Source organism: Gekko japonicus, unplaced genomic scaffold (genome assembly GCF_001447785.1).
Source record: "Gekko japonicus isolate JY-2015 unplaced genomic scaffold, Gekko_japonicus_V1.1 scaffold2191, whole genome shotgun sequence".
NCBI classification, from domain to species: domain Eukaryota; kingdom Metazoa; phylum Chordata; class Lepidosauria; order Squamata; family Gekkonidae; genus Gekko; species Gekko japonicus.
Window position 1 is genome coordinate 185,694 of NW_015171571.1, and position 15,245 is coordinate 200,938.

The window sequence follows — 15,245 nt, forward strand, 5'->3', positions numbered from 1 at the left end:
TGTGTGGGTGCATTAGCATGCAGGAGCACAGCCAGGCACACCTGGTCAGGACCAGATGAGAAGCCCGCTTGCCTCCTTGCCTTGCCTGGCTGGGCTTACCTGCTGCTGGCTGGCTGGGCAGCTAGCATCTCTCAGCCCAGCCTCGCTGCCTCTGCTGTTTCTGTTGCTGCCGCTGCTGCTTGTGCTGCCCTCATCCTCCCTACCAACAGGCCAACAGGCAATCAGGGGGAGGGGGAGCCAAGGCTCAGGGAAGGAGGCCCATAAAAACCATCAAGGGGTCAAGCCCCATGGGCCCCACAGTAGCTACAGGCCTGCTTAGGGGTTGTGGGGCAACCTCCTGGAACCATTTGTAGGGTGTGAGGGGGCCTGATTGGGTGCTGCAGAGAGGCATGGCCAGCATGGAGGAGGGTATTGATTGGGTACTCACTTGGTTAGCTTCCTGTGCTGCTTGGGTTCTTATGGGCATGGCCACGGCAGCATGGGAGGTTGTGTTATTTAGCCCATCATGGGTGCCAGTGGGCTACACCACCATTTTTACCAGCACAACTTTACATGTGTTCGGGGGGGTATTCCTGCCCTGAAAACAGCATGGGAGCTGCCTAATTGGCGACATGCCCCCTGAAATGCCCATGTCTATGCTGTCACAGAGGTTTGTACTGACAGTCCATCATTATGCAGCTTCAGCGCCTCTGTGCTGGTGGAACTGCATGATGCATCTGCACTCATGCCCTGCACTGGTTTAAACAGCCCTTATGTTGACGTAAATCCCAGTTGCACCAGTGTGGAGGTCAGTTGGCTCCCTGTGCCGATTGTTCCCCCCCTTAGGATTGTGCTGTTAATTTTTTTGCGTAATTTATGTATTTAAGCATTTTTTTAACTGCAATCTGTTTTGTAATATTGAATGTTGGCAAATATAATTATCCCAAATGTTCTTTCCTTTAGGGTGACAATGTACTTATTAACACATACAGTGGAGTGCTAAAGATTTCCGATTTTGGAACATCAAAGAGACTTGCTGGAATAAACCCATGTACTGAAACATTCACTGGTATGTTTTCTTTCTAATAAAGGAAAAGCATTCGGGAACTTATTAAAATACCAGTGTTAAGAATATGCACTAGTTTCTAATCAATACAGTGAGCTGGTACAAAAATGGATTTGCTGAACTGGAGAAAACACTGGGTTGGAGCCTATGAATTCTAATACTGGCAGAGCCTTCCTGTGGAACAAAACATCTTCCTCCCATGAAACATGAATCCTATGCCCAAGAAAAGATTTTTGCACCAGAGGGAAGGCTCCGCTACTAGCGGAACAAACACATAGGAGCCAACCCTTTACCTTTTGCGATTCAACCGTCTTAAGTTGTTGGGAAATGATACCGCTGTGCAAAGCAAGACAGGAACCCTTGATATAGGCTGAGAGCTATGAATAGGAAGTCCGTGATTCTCATCTTGCCTGTTGTACTGTTCAAGGGGTATTAGGAAAACTACTAACTTTCAGCCTCTCCCCCTCCCCTTTCCTACCTGATTACAAAGTTAATAGTACTGCAGTGATGTTTAAAGGAATACACAAATAATGTATGTTAATTGCTTTGAATAATCTAAAATACATACGAAATCTAAAATACATACGAAATATCATTTAGAACTATTTTATGAGGGCTAGAAATTTTATTTTCTTCTTTCATTTTTACCCATTATCTTTAAAACTTTTTACCTAAGTGAAATGAATGTTTGTTTTAAACAGGTACTCTTCAGTATATGGCACCAGAAATCATTGATAAAGGACCAAGAGGCTACGGGAAGGCAGCTGATATCTGGTCTTTGGGTTGTACCATTATCGAGATGGCCACAGGAAAACCTCCATTTTATGAACTAGGCGAGCCACAGGCAGCAATGTTCAAGGTTAGATTATATTCACATAGATAAGCATTAAGTTTTTCATCAAAGAAAACAATTTTTTAATTTAATCAAAAAGCTGATCTGGAGAAGATGCATGAGATAATACACTTGGTTAATAGGAAAGTGCGGGCCAAACTAGCTGTTACAGCAGCTACAGAGCCTACCCATGGCCGCCAACGTCATTTTAGAAACAAATTCAGCCATTTAAAAATCCCTTGAGGGTCTGATCCTGATCATTCAGAATCTGAAAAGGCGCAGGGGGAGAAACAAGATCCCATGGTCTTACTGCACCACAAGCTAACCAAAGAGGTTGAAAAAAGAAGAAAAAGTTTTATGTAGAAATATCAAAGTCAATTCCAAAAAAAGATAAAATCAAAGAATCTTGTAATTTTATTAAATACACTGTATGGTGTGTATCATACAAATTTAAACCACTGAGGAAGGCCTCACAGCCAAAACATGTTTAGTGCACATGTTTGATGTTATAAATAACTGTACCTGGGCATAGAAAAGGTGTACATAAATGTGTGACACCCCCTTGTGTACATATTTAATTTTACAAAAATGTTTTCTCTTACTAGAGTAAGGTACTGATACATGTAACTAAAGCTGATGGATTGTTATGCATAGTTTTTAATAATTACCATTTGAGTAAAGATTGTTTGATTTAATAACAATTTTAGCTTTTTGGAATGGACCTTGCTATTTCTACATACAAGGATTTTCTTCTTTTTTAACCTCTTAAGTTACCCAATGTGTTCTGGGTTGAAATTTTTCTCCTGCCACCTTTTTATGTTTGTTCCCACTGTACCACAAACCTGATCAGGATTGGGTTGTTGTGACCAGTGTTCCCTATAAGGTGAGTTAGTGTGAGCTAGCTCACAGTTTTTTAGCCTCCAGCTCACACATTTTTGTCTTAGCTCAGGAAGGATGGCTCCAGAGCAAACTAATTTATGCAGTAGCCAAATCGTTCACTCACAACTTTAATGCCAGTAGCTGACAAAGTTGAGTTTTTTGCTCACAAGACTCCACAGCTTAGAGGGATCATTGGTTGTGACATTTTTAAATAGCTGGATTTGTCTCTAAAATGGTGGTAATAGCCACAAGTAGGTTTGTGGGATGGATGCTCCTGTATTTCTTTGTACATTTTCCTCCATGAGTTAACATAACATTGATTGTTTTTTACTCCATCTATATTAGGTTGGAATGTTCAAAATACACCCAGAAATTCCTGAATCCATGTCAGCAGAGGCAAAAGCTTTCATACTACGCTGCTTTGAGCCAGATCCAGACAAGAGAACTTGTGCCAATGAGCTTCTTGTTGATGAGTTCTTAAAAGTCACAAGCAGAAAAAGAAAGTCCCAATCAAAGCTAACAGGTAAAGACATATTTAGGTCTAGCGGGGAGAACTTAAGATCATTTGAGTAGTGATTAACATAGCCACTAATCACAGCTCTTCAAAGCAAAAATACAACTAAGATCGCATTAGCATACTTAAAATTATAAATAAATGTGTCTTTCAGCTATGAACTTGAAAGTTCAACAAATGCTTTAAAGGCTTCACTATCATTTTAACTTATCTTTTTAAACAAGAGGACATAAGACTTAACTAGCCTGTTTCATTGGTTTCTACAAAGCTGAGACATGAGTCATGACTAATTTTATGCTAATAAGTACTTGTTGATAATATTTTAAAATAATAGAACTTTGTATATGATACTCTGTTTTTATTCTTTAAAAATTGATAAAGTTAGTTTTTGTACTCTTCATAAGTCTTTAAAGTTTTTAACATTTCGTTTTTCCCCTTTTTTCATAGCACTCGCAGTTGGATCAAATGGTGAGGTTAACACTTGGATCTTTCTCATACACATAATGAAATCTGTAAATGTTCTAAGACATCAGGGATTTTATTTTCTTACAAGCCACCACATTGACAAACTGTCAGTGAGGGTCAGAGAAACCAATGGTTTGATTAGGTTTTGGGTTTATTTAGCCTACTCATTTTTAAAATTTACGCTGTTGAATTTGCAATCCTAAACACTGAATGCAGCAGAACTTTTTTTGATATTAGCATATAAAGAATCCAGGTCTAAGAATATTGTCACCACACTTCAAAAAGGAAAAAGTGCAGAAAAGGGCAACGAGAATGATAAAAGGGTTGGAACACTTTCCCTATGAAGAAAGGCTAAAGCACTTGGGGCTCTATAGCTTGGAGAAACGACGGCTGAGGGTGACATGATCGAGGTTTACAAGATTATGCATGGGATAGAGCAGGTAGAGAAAGAAGTACTTTTCTCCCTTTCTTACAATACAAGAATTCATGGGCACTCCATGAAATTGCTGAGCGGTCGGGTTAGAACGGATAAAAGGAAGTACTTCTTCACCCAAAGAGTGATTAACCCATGGAATTCACTGCCACAGGAGGTGGCGGCGCCAGCAAGCATGGACGGCTTCAAGAGGGAATTGGATAAATATATGGAGGAGAGGTCCATCAGTGGCTATTAGCCACAAGGTATAGATAGGAACTCTCAGTCTGGGGCAAGTGATGCTCTGTATTCTTGGTGCTTGGGGGGGCAGCAGTGGGAGGGCTTCTAGTGTCCTGGCCCCAGTGCTGGACCTCCTGATGGCACCTGGTATTTTTGGCCACTGTGTGACAGAGTGTTGGACTGGATGGGCCACTGGCCTGATCCAACATTGGCTTCTCTTATGTTTTTATGTCCTAGGCCATTTGTGAAAATAATTCTTCACAAACTCATTTTTGGGGAACATCTGTGGCACAATTGGTAGAGCATGGGTTTTCCATGCAGGACATTCCGGGCCTGATTCTTGGCAACTCTGGTAGCAGGTGCTGGGAAAAACCTTTCTCTGTATAATAGTTTTGGGAAGGGGAGCCATGTTGTTCTGCAGTAGAAGAGCTAGGTTTGGATCCAGTGGTACATTACAGACAAACAAAATGTTCGGTATATAAGCTCTCAAGAATCAAAGCTTCCCTTCATTGGATCCCCAGCGAATGAAGTTTTGATTCTTGAAAGCTAACACCTTCGAAATCTTGTAGGTCTGTAAGGTGCTACTGGGCTTGAATCAAGGTTCTTTCTCTGTATAAGAGTCTCAGGAGTGAGTCATGGCCAGTATGAGTAGATGACACTGAGCCAGCTGTTTTAAAGTTCTGATAGTTTGCCTTGGGGACCCTAAATAGGGCAGAAAGGTGGTGTGTGTGTGTGTGTGTGTGTGTGTAAATAGATCACATTAAGTGATTCTTATAATTTAGATTTCTGTTTAAGACCTTAACTGCATTAATTTTCTGAGTTTTCCCCTTTGATGAACAGAATATCTTCGAAGCATATCATTGCCCGTTCCTGTTCTGGTAGAAGATACAAGCAGCAGCAGTGAATATGGTTCAGTTTCACCTGACACTGAATTAAAGCTTGACCCATTTTCATTTAAACTGAGAGCCAAGTCCTGTGGAGATAAGGATGCAAAAGGGCTTAGGTCTCTTTTCCTAAGGTAACATTCATATATGTTCGTTTATAAATGAAGAAAGAACTATTTAAACTACGTTTTGTTGTTCTTATTACATTATTTAACATTATATTTTGGAAGTACAGCATCCCAGATGAGAATTTTGAGGATCACAGTGCTCCTCCTTCACCAGAGGAGAAGGATTCTGGCTTCTTCATGCTCAAAAAAGATAGTGAACGGAGGGCCACACTTCACAGAATTTTAACAGAGGATCAAGATAAAGTGGTGAGGAATTTGATGGAAGCCTTAACTCAGGTAAACTAATACAAATGGTTCATTTAACATTGGACTGTATGTATTAAAATAAATGTGTATGTCCTGGAGATTGCTGTGCAAGCACATCATAAATTATACATAAGACTGAGGCAACGTTACACTGATATGTTTTCAGTCAGGAGGTTAGAAAGTATTAAATGTTTGGATTTGGAAGTTTCTTTATAATGGTGGAATGCATATCTAAATATACTTAAATGCAGAAACTTCTGATTTACACATAAGGTAAATTTTGATTCTTAGGAGCAGAAACATTTGTTATAAATATTTTCTGGGGGGGAAATTGTAGTATGTAGAAAAAGGTAAGTAGAAGCATCCCGGCTGTCACTGTCTCCCACCACCCCTGTAAGTTGTCTTGTCGGGGCCAGCAGACTTGCCCAGGGGCTCAGTTCTGGTGGGCCAGCAAGGTGGTTGGCGAAGCTGTGGTGCTCAGGGCATTCTCCTCCCACGGCCCTGCTGCCAGCCGCAGACATCATGCATTATGAGCCCCTCTATACTTACAGGAGCCATAGTTGGCATAGGGAAGGGAACTATTATTTTCTAGTCATGAAAATGCTCCTAGTGGATGATGGATGATAATGGATCTACTTTGAAGTTTGTGAGATTAATTCCATGATCATTGGTAATAGTATCCCATTCTTTTGCTTCCATTTTTGTGGCTTTTTAAAAACTATGCTTCATGATGGCTTCAACAGTCTTCCATAAGTCTGTTCATCAAGCTATAGTCTTTAGATATTTTATATCCATTCTGTCTACAAAGCCTCTTTTGTAGTGCTGACCTTATCTTCACACTCTGCTGCCAATTAAACTTTTCCTGTCCCATACCTGCTACATCATTATGAAACCCTGTCTCCTTCCTTCACCTTTGGCTTGCCCTCCAGTCAAGGGCTACGCAATTTCTGTTTCATGTGCCACCCAGCCATGAGAACATTGGGGGGGGGGGTAACACCCACTCACTAGCCAGCTGCAACATTTGTAACAGGCTTTCCTGTGGAAACCTCATTGAAATGTATAAATGGAAGTTGCACATCAACAAGGCTTAGGCAAAATGTGCTTTTTGCATTTTCATCATTCTTTCCCTCGTGATTATACAGCTGTAATTAGCTAATCTTTATTGTTCTACCAGGGAGCTGAAGAGCCTAAACTGAAATGGGAACACATCACAACTTTAGTTGCCAGCCTAAGAGAATTTGTCAGGTCAACTGATCGCAAGATCATTGCAAGTACACTTTCAAAGCTGAAACTGGAGCTAGACTTTGACAGTCATGGCATCAGCCAGGTTCAGTTGGTACTCTTCGGTTTTCAGGATGCAGTAAGTACACTTTTTTTCCTGCTACATTGCTACCTTCCGTAAATAGTGTTCTGATAAACTTGCCCAATTCACTAACAACAATATTAGAAGCTAGTCGTGATAAAGCCCCATTAGAAACAATGGGACGGGAACCACTTTTAGCCCGGTCAAGACACTGGGCCTTATTTCTAAGTGAACTTGTGACCAGCTTTTGCTAAATTGTGCCCCAAATTGAACAATGTAAAATAAAATAATATTTGAGAGTGGGCAATTACAGTGCCATCCCAAGCAGGTCTACTTAGCCATATTCAAAGGAGTTACTCCCAGTAAAGTATTCTCAGAATTGCAGTCATAGACAATGATGCCACAGGCTTTTTCTGGCAGGAAGATTAAATGGGCTGCATCATGCTTTTACTTACTGAGCCCAAGAAAGCCCAGTCCTGGCTCAGCCTTGAAGCTTACTGCATGACCTGGGGCAATCACTTTCTCTTTGCCTGACTTGCCTCATTTGGTTCACTGTAAGGATGAAGGGAGGGAGGACCATGTAGACTCCCCTGAGATCCATAGAGGAATGGCAGGATAGAAATGGAATAGGCAGTGCACCTAATGGTCTTTTAGCCCTGTAAATGTGGTATGGCATGTTTTATATTAGACTCCTGACTGCAAAAGATAGCCAAGTATCTTAAATCACTGTCAGCCTCAGATTCTTTATGGCACAGACACTATGAATAATAATGTGGTGCATTTGTAAGATCAGAAATTGATTACAAAGTTCAGTCATTCAGATTATTAAAGTATTTGAAAAGATTTTAAATTGCCATGCAAATGATAAAACTGTGGAAAAGTTAAATGAAGTACTTCTGTCCATTAAGGAGGCTACTAACTGAACGTAGCTATGCTCGCACTATATCTGGACTCATCTTCAGTGCAGAGATAAAGGCATCAGGTTGCACATTGGCATCTGGTGCACTGAGCCTGCATAAATCCTCAGGCCATAGGGTGAAGGCAGCTTACCTCTGAAAGGTACTGGGCACCTTTGAAAGACTGAACCTGGTTTAGTTAGGTTTATTCTTATAGCGAACATGGGTACCACTACAGATGTTACGTACGTTCAATTATGAAATGAATATATTAGTAAATTTATGTCCTATATCATCAATACAATTTAATATAAATTATATAATTGTAGGTATACTCTGGAGATAGTAACCCAAAACAATTTTCCTGATGACCAACATTTATTTAGTGGCCCTCTGTCCTTAATGGTTTGTTTTGTTTTCTGAAAATATTTTGATTTTAGAAGTGATGCTATAATAGAAAGTCTAACTTCCTGGTTCTCATTACCGTGTTTCCCCGAAAATAAGACACTGTCTTATATTTATTTTTTCTCAAGAAGACACACTATGGCTTATACCACAAATGCATAGAAATCCTGCTAGGGCTTATTTTTGGGGTAGGTCTTATTTTCGGGAAAACAGGGTATATCCCAAGTCATGTAAACCATTTTTTTAATAAACCATAGTTTGCTTCCAAAGAATAGCAAACAATTGGTTTTAACTGGTTTCCAAGCTCTACTTTGGAGGCAGACTATAGTTTACCATGAGCTAGGAAACCAAAGCTGAGAAAGGAGAAGGAAGAGAGAATATGTGATTCGTTATATTTCTTTCTAATGAAGAATAGATAGATTTACTTTGTACACTTGCTTCAGTATCTCAAAAAGGCACTCATATTGATGGACATTTATTTCAGTGTAGTCAAGTAATCATTATTCTAATCCAGTTAACTAAAGGGTAGATAAATGATCAGCTTATCATCCTAATCTTTTCTACAACATACCACCATAAGGTCAGTTGGTGGTAGAAGGTGCCATCAGGTTGCGACCGACTTACGGTGACCCCGTAGGGTTTCCAAGGCAAGGGAAATCCAGAGCTGGTTTGCCATTGTCTGCCTTTATGCAGCAATCCTGAACTTCCTTGGTATTCTGCCATCTAAGTACTAACCAGTTTGGTGTAGTGGTTAGGAGCACGGACTCTAATCTGAGAGAACTGTGTTTTTTTCTTCACTCCTCCACAAGATCTTTCAGGAGCAGTTCTCGAAAGAGCTCTCTCAGCCCCACCCACCTCGCAGGGTGTCTGTTGTGGGGAGAGGAAGGGAAAGGAGATTGTAAGCCGCTCTGAGACTCTTTTGGGTAGTGAAGGATGGGTTATAAATCCAATCCAGTCTCTTCTAACCAGAGCGAGCCCTGCTTTGCTTCTGAGATCTGATGGGATTGTGCTAGCCTGGGCCATCCTTGTCAGGGAATAAGGTCAGTTACTAAGGATATAAGCTTAAGTGTATCCAATTGTGTCTTCTTTCTAGCTTTTAGAAATATTTAGTTCCTTTCTAATTTCCAAACAATATGGCTCAGTTGGCCTCTGAGGAGCACAGAAGTACACAGAGGAGGGAAAGATACAGTACACACAAACTTAGATTTCTCTTATCTTTTCTAATGTTTTCACCAAAACTGCATTTAAAAATAATGTATTAACTGCAGAGTCTCTTTCCAGGTAAATAAAGTTCTCAGAAATCACAATATCAAGCCACATTGGATGTTTGCTCTGGACAGCATAATTCGCAAAGCAGTGCAGACTGCTATTACAATTCTGGTTCCAGGTAAGACTGGCAATATAAATTACTGGAAGTTAAGGGGGGGAAACCTTAGCACATTATTTTTGTCTTATCAGACACAGGAGAAAATAAAAATGGAAATTGGGAAATAATGAACAAACTGAAGTGTTATTTGGACAGAAACAGTTTTACACAATAGGACTACCAGCATATTTGAATATCATGTTAAACTGTGAAGTATTAATAATGTATTATCATCAAATGCATAGAGTTTTAATTAATGCCAAAATTATTGATATTCAAACAATAAATATAATCTTGAACATGGGTCTCTTAGACAGGAATCAACGTATCTGATTGTCAGCATGGCTAAATCTGTGGACAGACAAAACAGATCTTTTGACAAACCTGAAAAAAATACATTGAGGGATTAAAATCTCCCCAATAATAGAAGCAGTACCTAATTCCCTTTCAGTGGCTGTTGGCTGTGGCTAAGCAACCACAACAGTACTGCTAGTTTTCAAGCCTTGATCTCTGACAGGAAAAGGCAGGTGAAGAGGAGGGCCTTTCCCAAGGCTGTTTTTGCCTTTGAGGAAGAACTCATCAGGGCTAGGTCCACCAGCAATCTCTGGGTAACTTGGTACTACCTGACTTGCATGACTCACCCAAGACTGGCTGCTTGCTACTGTTCAATAGCAGTCACCTCATGAAATCCAGTATACTATGGTGGTTAGAGTTTCAGACTGGGATCTAAGAGACCCATGTTCAAATCCCCACTCTGCCATGGAAGCTCACTGTGGGATCTTGGGCCAGTCACACATGCTCAGCCTAACCTACCTCACATGGTTGTTTTGAGAGGAGAGGAGAATGATATAAGCTGCTTTGGGTCCCCATTGTGGAGAAGGGCAGGGTATAAATTAAGTAAATAAATATAGCTGAAGAGGGGGGGGGATTAAAGGTAGCTTTGCTGGTAGGTTGGAAGGAAAGAAGGGAGCAGGAAAAGAGGAGATAGTATGGGGGGTTTTAGGGAACAGGAAAAGTCTTGGGACGTCTTGGCCAGTATGGTGCTATTATGATGACTTCTGCCTGCAACATTCGGATTCTCCGTAGAAGACGGGGTATTATCGGCAATGGTGGAAAAGCATATAGAAGGCTGTTGGGCCACTGGGCTGTCAGTGCATCCGTGGCTTCTGCTTGGTGATGGAAGTAACAGGTGAAGAATCTTGACAGTTGAGCATTGGTAGGAGTCGCAAACAGGTCTTCCCAGATTGTCTGTTATGAAGCAGAATACTTTCCTGTTGAGAGACCATTCGCTCTCCTGGATAGTTTGACGGCTCAGCCAGTCCGCTTGTACATTCGCAACTCCTTGTACATGTTCTGCTTGGATCGAGGCTAAGTTCGCTTCTGCCCACTTCAGTAACTTGATCGCTTCTCTGTGTAACATCGGGGACTTGGAGCCCCCTTGTTTGTTCACGTAGGCCTTTACATATATGTTGTCTGTGCAAACAAGAAGATGGGTTCCCTTGAGTTGAAGAGCAAAGTACTGAAGAGCAAGTCGAATAGCACGAAGTTCCAACAGGTTGATCGGAAGGGTCTGTTCCATCTTTGACCACTTTCCCTGTACTGGCCGGTTTTGTAGGGTGGCTTCCCACCCTAATAAACTAGCGTCGGTGAACAGCTGAATCCGGTCCTGAATCCAGAAGGATTTCCCTTAGGATAAATTTGATGTGTTGGTCCACCAACGAAGACTCATCTTTACTTGTAGTGGAACCTTCAAGGAAATGTCCATTCTCAGAGCTATGGAAGATTGGAAGGGTCTTAAGAATAATTGAAGTTGCCTTGAATGGAATCTTCCCCATTGAAGGGTGTCGAACGAGGCGACCATTAGTCCCATTACTTTAGTTAGTATGGACAGGGACGAGGTTCTTGCCATGATGATCTGCTTGGCTATTGATTTGATCTTTCGAGCCTTCTGCATGGGTAGATATAGTGAAGTTGTGTTGGTATCTATGATCACTCTGAGGTGATCCAGCCGTTGAGATGGAGTCAAGGAACTTTTGTTCATGTTTACAAGAAAGCCGAACTCCTGTAGGCATTGAAGAGTCTTGCGTGTGTCCTGTATTGACCGTTCTAGTGTCCTTGATCTTATCAATAGGTCATCTAAATAGGGGTGAATGTGGATTCCCCTTTCTCGTAGGGTAACTATGGGATGAACCATTATTTTTGTGAATACCCTGGGAGCTAATGAGAGTCCGAAGGGCAGGGCCCGGAACTGAAAGTGATGATTTCCTAAGCAAAAACGCAGAAATCTCCTGTGTGGGGGGAAAGATTGGGATGTGCATGTATGCCTCTGTCAAGTCTAGGGATACAAGAAATTCCCCTGGTTGAAGTGACTCTGCAATTGATCTTAGAGTTTCCATGCAGAAATGCTTGGGAATGACAAATTTGTTTACAAACTTCAGGTCTAAGATTGCTCTCCTGTCTTTTTGGGGACTGTAAAAAAGGTTGAATAGATGCCCTGTCCCTGTTGTTCTAATGGCAGCGGTTCTATTGCTTTGATGTCTAAGAGGTGAGTCACCGCTGACCAGGTCCTGAGTCTTTTTGTATCATTCTTGGTAATGGGAGATAGGATAAATCTTTGAGGGGGGATTTTGAGAAATTCTATCTTGTATCCTTCGGTTACTACGCCCAAAGTCCAAGGGTCTGGTCGGGATTCGACCCACCTCTTTCCGAAGTCTTTCCCCTACTGGTGTCTGTAGATAGTCATGCTCACGCAGGTTTGGGGTTCTTGTCCCCTTTGTCTTGTCTGAAGAAGTTTGGTCTCAGGAATCTATTGTTGTTGTTGTTTGCGCCTCTACGAAAGGATTGTCTGTTGTTGAAGCTATTGTTGCCCCATGACATTCTTCTGGTGTCCTGGCGAAATCTTGGAAGCGTATGTTGCGTACGAAAGGAGGAGGATGTAGAAGCCTTGTCTCCCAATCTCACAAATTTGGGAAGTGCTTTCTTTTTGTCTCGAGTCTCTACCAGTATTTTCTCTAGGGGTTCACCAAAAAGTTTATCTCCCTGAAATGGATAAGCTATGACTATTGCTTTGGATTGATAATCTGCCGGCCATGACCTAAGCCAAACTAGACGATGGACTATGCAGATGCCATATGCAGATGCCATAGCCTTGGAGGAGAAAACCATAGAGTCTGGCATCAGCTGTGTAAGAAATGGCTTTTAAGATTCTGGTGGCTTCTTCCATCAGCCTTGGGTCGTTCTCCAGGAGCATCTGTATGAGCTTCCTCATCCATACTATGGCAGCTCTTGACACTGTAGAGGCCGCAGCTGAGGACTTAATTGCCATGGAATTGGACTCATGCGTCTTCCTGAGGGCAAACTCAGCACGTTTGTCTAGATTATTTCGCAGGTTGCCGTGTCCATCTTCTGAAACTAGCCCTGTAGACTGTAAGGCTGTCACTGGAGCATCAACCGTCGGTACCTGCAAAATACTAGAAGCCAGAGAAGTAGTGGGGTAAAGTCTTCTTACAAAGGCTGGGAATGGTTTGTTAGACATGGGTCGTTGCCATTCCGCTTTAATTTTTCTGACATATTAGAGCATAAATCATTGTTTTAAAAACTATTTCACTCATTCAAAAATAAAATATTTAAAATATTATTTTCACTGTTCCTCTAAATGTGTCCATTTCTCCAAAGTTGGGAAAAAAACTTGGGGGGGGGCGTCCTTTTTTCCTTGAAATTTTATGCCCCCCCCCCAACCAGGCTTTCAGACCTTAAGGTGAGATGTTGCTTATTTGCTTAAATATTGGCTTTCTCTTTAGCTTTGATTCCAAGCATCTTTAATATAGAAATAAGTTCTTCTATAAAATAATCGTGTACACATCTCAGTGGGAGTGTCATTGTATATATCATTCATAAAATTGTAATGTTAGAAGTAGATGAGTGTCTTTTTTCACATGACATGTATGTTACAGCAGTGAGCTATGGCCATTAGCCCTTCATAGACATAGATTTGTTTTTTAATGGCCAGCTGTCTCAAACATTTCTGATTTAGTACATATACACTGTGTGGGTCTATAATATATAGCAACCATAAAATGTGCTTGAAAGGGAGTATACGTCTAGTGGTGATGGTATGGGACAATACCCACTGAACTGTAAGTATCCTAAAGCTGTAAGCCTCATTTAAACTCTTTAAACTTGCACTCTTCTGTTTCTTTACATATTTTACAAGCTTAGTATTACCTGTAAAATGTTTATCATATTTATTTACAATAAACCTTTACACTGCTTTTCAGTCCAAAAAGATTCACAGGGTGGTTTACAGTCCAAGCGAGTATTAACTAGGGTTGCCAAGTCGAATCTCCTTACCGGCGGGGGGAGCGTCACCAGGCTCAAGAAACTCTCCTCTGACGCGCCCCTAGAGTAGAATGACGGTCCCTAGCAATAGAATCTGTGTTCTGGGACTGGAATGACAGGGCACAGAATGGAATGACAGCCCCTGGGAGTAGAGGCAGCATTCTGGGAATGGAATTCCACTCTGGGGGCCCTCATTCCAATCCCAGAATGGTTCTGCTACTCCCAGGGACTGTCATTTCACTCTGGTGGCTGTCATTCCAGTCCCAGAGTAGACCCAAAGACCTTAATGGGAAATCTATTCCACATTTTCTTTGCAACTTTGTCTGTGCTGCAATGGAGTGGAGCTCAAAAAGTTTCACATTCCAGTGTTTGCATAGTTGAAACTGATGCTTGATGGAGTTGTCTCCTTGCAAATACAGGGTTGATGTTTTGAGCCAATTTGTCTCTGCTGAATTGACCTGAGAATGGGTGCCTGAGTGAATAACTAACCTGGGTACCCACAGCCAAAGGGGGCCATTACACTGGAGAGGCACTGCCACTGAGTAGACCTGGGGGAGAGGGGAGAGGTTTACAATGCCCAGCCATTTTATGTTCCTAGGCTTTGAGCATTTTATATTTTGGGTTTCTGCTGTGTTCCTTGTGTTTTTTCTTAATTTTTTTAAATTGCATTGCCAAATCCCACTATTCCCCCACCTTTCCATTTTAAACAGTCATCTTTTGGGGGGTGGGAGGTGTCAGTTATCACAGACTGTTAAATAAACAAAATATCGCAAGAGTTTTAAGCATTTTGTATTTTAAGCATTTGTATTTTAAGTAAAAAAAATCTTTAATTGTGTTTGTATCTTTTATAAAGTTTATATCTCTGCTAAATGGCATTACATTTTATGACACGCATGGCCTGGCCCCCAAAAGTCCCATTTATGTCAGATCCAGCCCTTGTAACAAATGAGTTTGACACCCCTGCTCTAACTACAATCACCTAAAAACAATGGTAGCAATTATCTAAAAATCTCTTGGTTGATCTAAAAACAGCTCAGTGATTAAATGTCAGCTCTTGATATTAGCATAACTAAGTTCTAATATTTAAAAGAAAATCTTTATATGCTTCTGAAAGGAGCTAATTGTAGAAGAAAGGCGGGCCCTGGAGGAAACTTATTTCTCAGTGTACTGGTAAGCAATGAAAAGTTCCTGCCCTTTTTGAATGCTAGATTTGCACCCACATGAAGCAGCATTCTGAGTGGTACCACATGGGCATATGTCAAAGAGCAAGACTGATCTCCAGGAACAGAAAT

General features: G+C 41.2%; 1 protein-coding gene across 1 annotated transcript in view; it reads left to right on the plus strand.

Moving 5' to 3' along the window:
- LOC107117647 (mitogen-activated protein kinase kinase kinase 5-like) overlaps window positions 1-15,245 on the plus strand; it is a 155,628-nt gene that overhangs the window by 122,437 nt on the left and 17,946 nt on the right. The window contains 8 exon segments of the mRNA XM_015419802.1: window positions 943-1,048; window positions 1,747-1,904; window positions 3,102-3,279; window positions 3,718-3,738; window positions 5,228-5,405; window positions 5,507-5,675; window positions 6,820-7,005; window positions 9,531-9,636. Of these exon segments, the coding sequence (XP_015275288.1) occupies window positions 943-1,048; window positions 1,747-1,904; window positions 3,102-3,279; window positions 3,718-3,738; window positions 5,228-5,405; window positions 5,507-5,675; window positions 6,820-7,005; window positions 9,531-9,636 (1,102 nt within the window).